General features: G+C 35.5%; 2 protein-coding genes across 3 annotated transcripts; both read right to left on the reverse strand.

The window, feature by feature from the left end:
* Positions 1-1,784: 1,784 nt before the first annotated feature.
* LOC133287673 (ferric reduction oxidase 2-like) lies at positions 1,785-5,622 on the reverse strand. The gene is made up of 8 exons (XM_061485330.1): positions 5,427-5,622; positions 5,240-5,342; positions 4,708-4,905; positions 4,350-4,584; positions 3,406-3,733; positions 3,044-3,287; positions 2,035-2,741; positions 1,785-1,924 (listed from the first exon to the last, which is right to left on the reverse strand). The coding sequence occupies exons 1-8, from the start codon at positions 5,620-5,622 to the stop codon at positions 1,785-1,787; spliced, it is 2,151 nt and encodes a 716-aa protein (XP_061341314.1).
* A 2,402-nt stretch (positions 5,623-8,024) lies between these two features.
* Positions 8,025-11,664, reverse strand: LOC133287665 (ferric reduction oxidase 2-like). 2 transcript variants are annotated; one of them, XM_061485320.1, is made up of 8 exons: positions 11,469-11,664; positions 11,280-11,382; positions 10,601-10,798; positions 10,236-10,470; positions 9,498-9,825; positions 9,127-9,370; positions 8,301-9,004; positions 8,025-8,215 (listed from the first exon to the last, which is right to left on the reverse strand). In XM_061485320.1, exons 1-8 carry the CDS (start codon positions 11,662-11,664, stop codon positions 8,076-8,078), a joined length of 2,148 nt encoding a protein of 715 aa, XP_061341304.1. In that variant the 3' UTR covers positions 8,025-8,075. The 2 variants fall into 2 exon arrangements, with proteins under 2 accessions (XP_061341304.1, XP_061341305.1); XM_061485321.1 differs by having other exon boundaries at positions 10,601-10,785; positions 11,270-11,382.

Consider the following 11,664-nt stretch of genomic DNA (forward strand, 5'->3'; position numbering starts at 1 on the left):
ACAAGGCTCGATTAGTCGCCAAAGGTTACACTCAAACCTATGGCATTGATTATGAAGAAACCTTTGCTCCAGTTGCAAAGATGAATACAGTGAGAATCTTGTTGTCCCTTGCTGCCCATTACAATTGGGATATAAATCAATTTGATGTGAAAAATGCTTTCCTCAATGGTGAGTTAGAAGAAGAAGTCTACATGGAAATCCCGCCTGGTTTTGATTCTGTGAAGGGGGAAAATAAAGTTTGTCGATTAAAAAAGGCCTTGTATGGATTGAAACAGTCACCTCGTGCTTGGTTTGGAAGGTTTACTAAGGTTATGATGACCTTAGGATATAGACAGAGTCAAGGAGATCACACTCTTTTCTTCAAGCACTCCCAAAATGGGAAGCTTACTGTGCTCCTTGTATATGTTGATGATATTATTATCACAGGTGATGATTTTGTGGAGAGACAGATTCTGCAGACACGACTTGCCTCTGAGTTCGAAGTCAAAGACCTTGGGAAACTAAGATATTTCCTAGGGATAGAAGTAGCTCATTCAAGCAAAGGAATTTTTATCAGTCAGAGGAAATATGTTTTGGATCTTCTCAAAGAAGCAGGGAAGCTCGGGTGTAAACCCTCTAATACTCCTATTGAGCAGAATCACAAGATAGGCTTTGAAGAGGAGAGTCCTCCAGTTGATAAAGGACAATATCAACGGCTAGTTGGAAAATTGATATATCTGGCCCATACTAGGCCAGACCTAGCTTATGCTGTTAGTGTTGTCAGTCAGTTTATGCACGATCCAAAGGAGAAACACATGCAGGCAGTAGAGAGAATTCTTCAGTATCTTAAAGCTACTCCTGGTAAAGGATTGTTATTCCGACGTGATGGTAATCTCTCTTTAGAAGTCTACACTGATGCTGATTATGCTGGATCCGTGACTGACCGTCGTTCTACCACTGGTTATTGCATGTTTCTTTGCGGTAACTTGGTGACATGGAGAAGTAAGAAACAAGATGTGGTTGCCAGATCAAGTGCAGAAGCTGAATTTCGAGCTATGGCTCAAGGCATTTGTGAGTTACTGTGGCTGAAAATTGTACTTGATGATCTCAAAATAAAATGTGAGGGACCTATGAAGCTGCTATGTGATAATAAGTCCGCTATTTGTATAGCTCATAATCCAGTTCAACATGATCGGACTAAACATATTGAGGTCGACCGCCATTTCATCAAAGAGAAACTTGATAGCGGGTTGATTACCACTCCATACATTCCCACTGGGCGTCAATTAGCTGATCTATTGACAAAGGGACTTCCTTCAGATAGATTTCAAGAACTTACTAGCAAGCTGGGAATGATAAATATCTTTTCCTCAGCTTGAGGGGGAGTGTTGTAAATATTAGGTCTTTTATTATTATTAGTATTTGTTGTATTGGGCCAAGCCCATTAGGTCAAGAATTAGGGTTTTTGGTCTCTATAAATAGAGACCTCTTTGTATCATATTATTTCACAATTCTAAAATATATCATAATACCCTTTTTCAAGTGTGTGGAATGGAGGAAATCCTTGTATGCAGCCTTACCCTTACATAATTGCAGAGAGGCTGTTTCCTGGATTCAAACCATAACCTTTAATTCATGAAGGAACAATTTTACCACTGCTCCGATTCGCCCCCTTATTGTTGACAAACCAATGTACATTTATTCAATAAAACTAGCAAGTCCTTCAAGGCCGGCTGAAACTACTAGCTCATACTATAGAAGTTGTTCATTAATGCTTTGAACCCTTTACAACAGTATGAGTAAAATCACCAGCTAAAGCTAATGGACTCAAAATGCAGATTTTCAGCTAAACCAGATGAGCAAATGGCTGCAACCTCCTGCCTCATTTTCTTGGGTCCTGAAACAAGAACTCCCACACTTGGCTCTTTGAATTCCAATAGAAGTCCTGTAAAAAGAAAATAAAAAAAGTATTCACAAAAAAAAAAAAAAAAATAAGTGATCTCAATTCATTGATAGGTTTCTAGACCATAGTTAAAGTAAATGGAGGTGATATACTTATTAGGTCGGGTCTTGCACCAAAATGAACGTTGGTAGCTTGAACAAGGGACTGATAGGGAAGACTTTCCAATTCTCTATCTGCATTGTTGTAAATCATTGATGGTGACCCTGCTGGTGGTGACCCTTCCAAGTTCTGAATCTGGTTTGCATCTTTAGCATTTTGTTTCTTGTTCCAAAGAATTGCTGCACTAGCAACAATGACTATGGACACACATATTGCTAGCATGTCAAGGAATGACTTCAAAGGAAATGAGAATATTTGATTCGAGTTATGATCGATGGGGAAAATGTAGTAACGGTTAAAAATACCAATTATTATAAGGAAAATTATGAAGGAGGATGAGATTATTGCACCAAGCCAGAGCCAACTGTTTGGACCTAATAGAGCATATATGGGTGCATCAGTTGGATTTGGCTTGAACCATATAGTTTGAAGGTTAATTGGGTTGTCTCTCTTAAGCTCCTTATCTCTCGTGATGTAGGCCTCAATTTGTAGTTGCAGACTAGAAATGTCAGAAGGGGAACCAGAAATTGGGAGAATCAAATCTAGCATTGACAGACATGAAGAGTTCTTGAAAACACAAATTAGGACAACTTTTGGGGTTGTGCATTTGAATGTAGTACTCAGATATATTAGTTCCCGAATGATGGAGATAAAAGGTGTGATGCCACTTCCTCCACTCACCATCACTAGAGTGTCATGCCTGCTTTTACAAAAAGAAAAAGAAAAAGAAAAAGTCAGTATAGGGAAATCAAAGAACTTGGTCTAATGAAGCAAAAGGTAATTAATAGGGATTAGTGTTTCTTATATTACAGGAGATAAAATTTTCTCCTACACACATATAAAAATATGTGGGATCCATGTGAAGAGAAGAGAGACAAAAAAAAACATAAGTTCCACACACTTTTATGTGCTTAGGAGATAAAATTATCTCCTAAGAAACATTAATCTCTAATTAATAACTCCAAATCAGTTTAAAGTTTTGTTTTGTTTCTAGATGCAAACCTTAGATAATTACTTGAAGCAGGTCCATAAGGACCTTCAACAGATACACCAAGATTATCTATTAGGGAAGGTGTTGAAAGTAGCTGGTAGAGCTTCCTGGTCCAAGTTCCTTCACTTTTAATGACAATACTAAGCATTTCGTGCTCCAAGTTACTATTAGAAACAACTGTAAATGGATGCCACTGCAGCTTGGATATGCTTGGTATATTTAGGAACATCACACTTGTGGGATTATAAGTTAACCCTGCCAAAAACATATCACGTTAGCTCTTAAAAAATGTCACAATAAAATAAAAAATTGTAACTTATCAAGAAGTAACTAGAGGTAACTTATATTGAGCTAGGATAGCCATGTTAATTACCATGGCCCTTAGAGAAGTTGAGTTCTACAGTTTCACATGGCAAAACACGAGAAGAAACCAAACGAACTTGGCGACTTGATTGCAGAAACCTTAAGTAACGATCAACCAGGAAGAGGTAGAAACTAGGGAGCATAGCGCAAGCATCGGATATGCCAATATGAAAGATGAAGAAGACTATGAATAGGATGTAGAGGTGATGAGTGTAGAAGAAGAGCTCAAAGGCTTTTCGCCTAATGCGTGGAATGGTTGCAACCCACATGAACAAACCAATAAGCAAAGCTATCTCTCCTGCCACAATTGATATCCCAACTTTGGACCATTTCAGCATCTGCAATGCAACCCACGAGCTAATTACATTACTACAGACAAAAATTCATATAGAATGATGTTCTCTCTCTCTCTCTCTCTCTCTCTCTCTCTCTCTCTCTCTATATATATATATATATATATATATATATATATATATATATATAGGGGAAGGATATACCTACCATCATAAAAGTTTACCCCTCTTACGACTAGCCTACTCACCGTTGATTTTCGCCAATCTAACGATTATAATTTATTGGGAATTATTGGATCACTCTTATTAATTAATTATTAATCTTTAATAAATTATAACCGTTAGATTGACGAAAATCAACGATGATTAAGTTGGTTGTAAGAGGTAAACTTTTGTGGTAGTAAGTATATTTTGCTATATATATATATATATATCGTACAAATTATTCTTGTACTAATGTAAGAATAAGAAATTTTGAAGTTAATTTTGGTCATTGACCCATTGTGTACAAGGGCTCACATAACTAAAAAATTAGGCCGTTAAAGATAAATGATAACAATGTTTATGATTAAGAGTGTGACTTTTTAAAATAATTTTGAATATATATATATATATATATATATGAATGTATGTATTGTAAGTAGATCTTGTCTTAGTTAACCTGAGAAATTTGATTGGTAACAGCCCAATAGATGATGTAACCAAGGCCATGAAAAGTGTAGAGTGTCATGACCATGTTTCCAAGCCAAATATGGTACTTTATGCAACTCTCTGAGGTAAGGCCAAGCAGTGGCAGCACTGATGAGCCACGAGCTACAGGGAAAAAAAGGAATGCCAAGCATACGTTCCCCATCACACCCAACCCTAATGCTGCAGCTTCTAATTTCATTTGCCATCTGCCAAAAACCACCACCAATATAACCCAACATCATAATTCACAATTGCAACTTTGATGCTCAAGTTATTTATTGGACAGATCAAAATGGTTGAATTTAAGTGTTTGATAAACAAAACATTACACTTTCTCGCCAATGGCTGCTGCTGATTTCTGTGTGATTGTTGGAAATTGGTTGTGTAAAACAGTTGCAAAGGTCCAAACTAGGAGTGCATTGAACATAAGCAAAAATGCTAGCTCTGTGCTAGAAACAATGCCAAAAGGGCCTTTTACAAGCACCGGACGCTTCCACATGGTTACCTTACGTTTCTGGTCATTGCAGCTGATGGTGCAAAAAAGCATAGAATAGATAAGCCAATTATTGCAACTGGGATTTTTTAATTTTTAACATTTTTTTTTTTATCTTACAATGAAACATTTAGTAAAATTATATGGGATATGATATTATACTTATATTTTTTCATTCATGTTCAACTTATTCTCCTCAAATACCGTTAAATCACAATTTCAAGAGAAGAGAGAAATGATGAAGGTCAGTTGAGATTGTGATCTAACGATGGTGGATATAAATAAGTAGAGTATGCATGAAAAAATGGTAGGCATAATATCTTATCTCAAAATAAATATAACTAAATTAAGCAGAAAAAAAGGGGTACCTTTCCATGTTGAAACCATTTGTTTTTTTGGCAATGTGGAGGTAGACACATCCCAAAGCAGCTATGAACAAGGCTGGAAAAGTTAAAATCAGAAGTGTTGCACCTGCAATAAGATCATAGTTATATTAGGATAAAATAGAGGAATGCAAGCACAGAGTGAAATGCATTATTGAATCAAAAAGAGTACCTTGTGCACCAAAATAGGTAAAACTACTCTTTGCTTGGAGTTGAAGCATCCATCCTTGCCTATAAGTATTTGTGGGCATCATTATCCAAATGAAAATCCAACCAAGCAACAATAGCACCACAAGTAGCCTTATTGCAGATTGAACAATTCCATATTTTTCTTGAGAAGGTGACCTTTTCACCATTTCTTCAGGCATTTTTTTTGTAACACAAAGTAGCTAATTTGTTTTGCAGAAAAGAAAGACTCCAATGAGGAGAACCTGAGTAGAACATACGTATTTATAGTTTTTGAATGAGAACTGTAGTAATGGAAAAAATTTATACTCATAGAAATAACGCATGGAACATACTGCATTTGGAATGTAGAAAACATAACATATATTCTTGTATTTGGGACACCAGAAGGGGAAAAAAAACAAAATAGCATGGTTCATGTCCCTCTTCAGGTCAACCAAGCATTTCAGCGTTGTGATTAATGCCAATTGAAAGAATGGAGGTTGCATGGTATTTCCTGTTTAATTAAGTACCTTTAAAATAGTGAGCATACACGATGTATGTAATTAATAATTTATATATTTAATAAGGAGTGGATTAATTTATATTAATGTAAAAATAATAAGTCTTATACTACATGTTAAGATGTTTATCAGCTCCAGGAATCTACCTCCACATTACCCTCACCTTTATATTCTCTATTTGTCTATTAATGAATACCGTGGCAGAATTTATGAAAGTGGTGACTGCAGTGAAATTCAATTTGTATGGAGAAGCTATTGCTGTCATTCATTGCAAAAACTGAGGAGTGGGTGCCAAGATGTTGAACATATTTATGGAAATCATTTATAGGCTTTGTCATCTATGAAGCACCGATACTTCAAAAATTTTGACGTGTCGTATCCGACACTTTCCGACACTCCCCGACACTTCAACACGCATTGTAGAAACTTAAAAAAAAGTTCAAATGTTGTGTTGCGTTGCATTTTTAGTTCCAATTATTAAATTCGTTGGATTACGATTACCATTTTATTGAGTTTAATATAAATATTTAAAATATACTCATTTTTTTGTTAAATTATTGAGTATTAAATATAATATACATTACATAAATTAAAAATAATATTTAATATCAAAATGTGTCCTAATGTGTCAAAATTTAATATTTTTTAAAATTAACGTGTCAGAGTGTCATATCGTGTCTCGTGTCCCGTGTCATAACACCTTTAGGCTGCTTTTGGTGCATTTTGAGGGACAATAGAGAACAAGTGGTTGAATCACATGACAATTTTTTGTGTTATTTGCTGTTTGGCGATTAATGCACAGGGCTAAAAAATTTGTGATATTCATGAATAAAATAATGTAAAACTTATTTGAACACCCTTTGTGTTGTTTATTGTTTAGCATGTAATAGAGTTTTGATAATGAAAGGGTTGAGATTATTGGTCTTTTCTCATTCTGCATGTTCGTACATAATTTTTTTATGTCTTTGTTGACATGATTCAAACTTTCGATAATCAAGATATTAAAGTAAACTGCTTTATTTATGTTCACATTCATATAATATATTGTTAGGCTGGATAAGAATAAAACAGAATAGAATTTGGAGGGTATATTCGAGAAGGAATAAATTGTAGTTATTTATTAGTTAGAAGAGGGTATTTTGGCATTTAGGTAGATAAGGGGGTGCAAAAAACACTGTAGAGACCGGTGTTTTAAAACTCGGACCGGTCATCGAACCGGTCGAGGTACTGGGTCACTGGTTGAACCGGTTTTACTGTTCATATATTAAAAATATAAAAATATTACTTATATTAATAAAAATTCACATAAGAAAATTATCTATGAGCTTCAAAAAATAAATTAGTTTTCAATGATAGCAAATATTATATACTTCTAAGTTTCTAGCTCTAGACCGTTGAGATGAGATCATGAGACCATCAGTGTTTATCACCACTTAACTTCATGAGATCATTATAAGATGCAACTAAATTACATAAACGAACTACACTAATCTAAAATACCTTATTATTTTCACCTTACTTTTAATCATATTCATCATAAAATATGAATATGATTTAATTCAAGAGTTCTTATCAACAAAAAAAAATTTTACCAAAAAAAAAAAAAAACCGATTTAACCCGAGTCAACCGAGTCGCCGGGTTTCGGCCGGGTCAACCGGTCCAATTCGGGCTGACTGCATAACCGGTCTAACTACCCGCTCGGACCGGGGAACCCACCGGGTCACCGAGTCCCGGGTCAACCCGGCTGGTCCGAGCCGTGTTTTAAAACACTGGTAGAGACTATCTTTTGAGAATTGATAAAACTGAGACATTCTCAGGCAAGAAAAGGGTTACTCCCTTGTAAAGAGGATCATTCCTATTGTAAATTTATTCTTCCTTGAATACAATACACCATTTATTCTCTCAATCTTCTAATCTGTTCTTAATACACTCATTCTTTGACAATCTTTTACTTACACAACCTGAGGGCCTAACATGTATGCTAGCAATTAAGGCCCAATTATTTTTGACAAACCAATGTACATTTATTCAATAAAACTAGGTAGTCCATCAAGGCTGGCTGAAAATACTAGCTCATACTATAGAGGTTGTTCATTAATGTTTTGAACCCTTTACAACAGTATGAGTAAAATCACCAGATAAAGCTAATGGACTCAAAATGCAGATTTTCAGCTAAAACAGATGAGCAAATGGCTGCAACCTCCTGCCTCATTTTCTTGGGTCCTGCAACAAGAACTCCCACACTCGGTCCTTTGAATTCCAATAGCAGTCCTGTAAAAAGAAAATAAAAAAATAAGTGATCTCAATTCATTGATGGGTTTCTAGACCATAGTTAAAGAAAATGGAGGTGATTTACTTCTTAGGTCAGGTCTTGCACCAAAATGAACGTTGGTAGCTTGAACAAGGGTCTGGTATGGAAGGCTTTCCAATTCTCTATCTGCATTGCAAATCATTGATGGTGACACTGTTGGTGATGACCCTTCCAAGTTCTGAATCTGGTTTGCATCTTTAGCATTTTGTCTTTTGTTCCATAGAACTGCTGCACTAGCAACAATGACTATGGACACACATATTACTAGCATGTCAAGGAACGACCTCAAAGGAAATGAGAATATTTGATTCGAGTTATGGTCGATGGGGAAAATGTAGTAACGGTTAATAATACCAATTATTATAAGGAAAATGATGAAAGAGGATGATATTATAGCACCAAGCCAAAGCCAACTGTTTGGACCTAATACAGCATATATGGGTGCATCAGTTGGATTTGGCTTGAACCGTATAGTTTGAAGGTTAATTGGGTTGTCTCTCTTAAGCTCCTTATCTCTTGTGATGTAGGCCTCAATTTGTAGTTGCAGACTAGAAATGTCAAAAGGGGAGCCAGAAATTGGGAGTATCAAATCTAGCATTGACAGACATGAAGAGTTCTTGAATACACAAATCAGGACAACTTTTGGGGTTGTGCATTTGAATGTAGTGCTCAGATATATTAGTTCTCGAATGATGGATATAAAAGGTGTTATGCCACTTCCTCCACTCACCATCACTAGAGTGTCATGCCTGTTTTTAAAATAAGAAAAAGTCAGTATGTGGAAATCAAAGAACTTATGTCTAATGAAGCAAAAGGTAATTAATAACTCCAAATCAAATTTAAAGTTTTGTTTTGCTTCTAAGATGCAGACCTTAGATAATTACTTGAAACAGGTCCATAAGGACCTTCAACGGATACACCAAGATTATCTATTAGGGAAGGAGTTGAAATTAGCTGGTAGAGCTTCTTGGTCCATGTTCCTTCACTTTTAATGACAATACTAAGCATTTCTTGCTCCAAGTTACTATTAGAAACAACTGTAAATGGATGCCACTGCAGCTTGGATATGCTTGGTATATTTATTAACATCACACTTGTGGGATTATAAGTTAACCCTGCCAAAAACATATCACTTTAGCTCTTAAAAAAGTCACAAAATAAAATGAAATAAAATTGGTCACTTATCAAGAAGTAACTAGAGGTAACTTCAAGATATTGAGTTAGGATAGTCATGTTAATTACCATGGCCCTTAGAGAAGTTCAGCTCTACAGTTTCGCATGGCAAAACACGAGCAGAAACCAAACGAACTTGGCTCCTTGATTGCAGAAACCTTAAGTAACGATCAACCAAGAAGAGGTAGAAACTAGGGAGCATAGTGCAGGCATAGGATATGCCAACGTGAAAGATGAAGAAGACTATGAAGAGGATGTAGAGGTGATGAGTGTAGAAGAAGAGCTCAAAGGCTTTTCGCCTAATGCGTGGAATGGTTGCAACCCACATGAACAAACCAAACAGCAAAGTTATCTCTCCAGCCACATGTGATACTCCAACTTTGGACCATGTCAGCATCTGCAATGAAAAAAAGCCATAGCCCCTTGAGCTAAATAAATTACTACAGACAAAAAAATAATATAAAATGAGTGTTTAAGATTTTTTATTATTACACCAGTGTAATAATATATATATATATATATATATATATATATATATATAGGCTTTAATAGCTATCATGTGGTTGCAGATCAGAAAATTTGCTGCAACACTTACTTCCACCAGGATCCAGTTCCGAATCTTGAAATTTTTTGTTTTTTTTTTAATTTTAGGATCCGACTCCGTATCTTATGTAAATATATTTACTGCAAGCTTTTCCATCAGCAGTGAAAGCAGAAATTAGGAATCCATATATATATATATATATATATATTAAGATAACTATATTTGTATGAATTGTGAGTAAGTAGATCTTAGTCTTATTTAACCTGAGAAATTTGATTGGTAACTGCCCAATAGATGATGTAACCAAGGCCATGAAAAGTGTATAGTGTCATGACCATGTTTCCAAGCCAAATATGGTACTTTATGCAACTCTCTGAGGTAAGGCCAAGCAGTGGCAGCACTGATGAGCCACGAGCTACCGGGAAAAAAAGGAATGCCAAGCATATGTTCCCTGTCACAGCCAACCCTAGTGCTGCAGCATCTAGTTTCACTTGCCATCTGCCAAAAACCACCAACATAACACATATCATAATTCATAATAAAATAGGAACAAACTTTGATGCCAAAGTTATTTATTGGACCAATCAAAATGGTTGAATTTAAGTGTTCGATAAAATAAAAAAATTACACTTTCTCGCCGATGGCTGCTGCTGATTTCTGTGTGATTGTTGCAAAGTGGTTGTGTAAAAAAGTTGCAAAGGTCCAAACTAGGAGTGCAATGAACATAAGCAAGAATGCAAGCTCTGTGCTAGAAACAATGCCAAGAGGGCCTTTTACAAGCATCGGTCGCTTCCATATGGTTACCACACGTTTCTGGTCATTGCAGCTGATGGTGCAAAAAAGCATAAAATACATAACATATTATCAGTACTGGGATATTTTTTATTTTTTATTTTTTTCTTACAATGAAACATTTAGTAACAATACATGGGATAAGATATTATGCCTATATTTTTTCATGTCTGTTTTATCTATTCTTCTCTAATACTATTAGATCACAATCTAAAGAGGAGAGACAAAAGGTGAAAGTCAGTTGAGATTGTGATTTAACAATAGTGGGGATGTGTAGATAGAGTAAGCTTGAAAAAAAGATAGGCATAATTTCATATCCCAAAATACATATAAGCAGAACTATATTTACAAACTTTTTGTTTACAAATTCTTACAAACTACACTATATAATACGGGTACTACATACTACTTGAGTATGTACTACCCATAATATATAGTGTAGTTTGTAAGATTTTGTAAACAAAAAGTTTATAAATATAACCTACCCCTAACTAAATTAAGAAACAAAATGGTACCTTTCCATGTTGTAACCATTTGTTTTTTTGGCTATGTGGAGGTAGACACATCCCAAAGCAGCTATGAACAAGATTGGAAAAGTTGAAATCAGAAGTGTTGTACCTGCAACAATTAAGATCATAGGTATATTACGATAAAATAGAGGAAGCAAGCACAGAGTGAAATGCATAATTGAATCAAAAAGAGACCTTGTGCACCAAAATAGGTAGAACTACTCTTTGCTTGGAGTTGAAGCAACCATCCATGCCTGTATGTATTTGTGGGCATCATTATCCAAATGAAAATCCAACCCAGCAACAATAGCATCACAAGTAGCCTTATTGCAGATTGAACACTTCCATATTTTTCTTGAGAAGGTGACCTTTTCACCATTTCTTCAGGCAT

This window comes from Gastrolobium bilobum, unplaced genomic scaffold, assembly GCF_033153095.1.
Source record: "Gastrolobium bilobum isolate Gb01-03AN ecotype WA unplaced genomic scaffold, APGP_CSIRO_Gbil_v1 utg6021, whole genome shotgun sequence".
Lineage (NCBI taxonomy): Eukaryota > Viridiplantae > Streptophyta > Magnoliopsida > Fabales > Fabaceae > Gastrolobium > Gastrolobium bilobum.

Bases quoted from the DNA above. Each gene is read 5' to 3' on its own strand.
- LOC133287665 (XM_061485320.1), bottom strand. From the start codon at position 11,664: ATGCCTGAAGAAATGGTGAAAAGGTCACCTTCTCAAGAAAAATATGGA. The intron at 10,799-11,279 runs GTACCATTTTGT...TTGCACCATCAG, and splicing joins AATGGTTACAACATGGAAAG to CTGCAATGACCAGAAACGTG. The intron at 10,471-10,600 runs GTAATTTTTTTA...GGTTTTTGGCAG, and splicing joins GCAGCCATCGGCGAGAAAGT to ATGGCAAGTGAAACTAGATG.
- LOC133287673 (XM_061485330.1), bottom strand. From the start codon at position 5,622: ATGCCTGAAGAAATGGTGAAAAGGTCACCTTCTCAAGAAAAATATGGA. The intron at 5,343-5,426 runs GTACTCTTTTTG...ATCTTATTGCAG, and splicing joins TACCTATTTTGGTGCACAAG to GTGCAACACTTCTGATTTTA. The intron at 2,742-3,043 runs GTTTGCATCTAG...TTGTAAAAGCAG, and splicing joins GCTTCAAGTAATTATCTAAG to GCATGACACTCTAGTGATGG.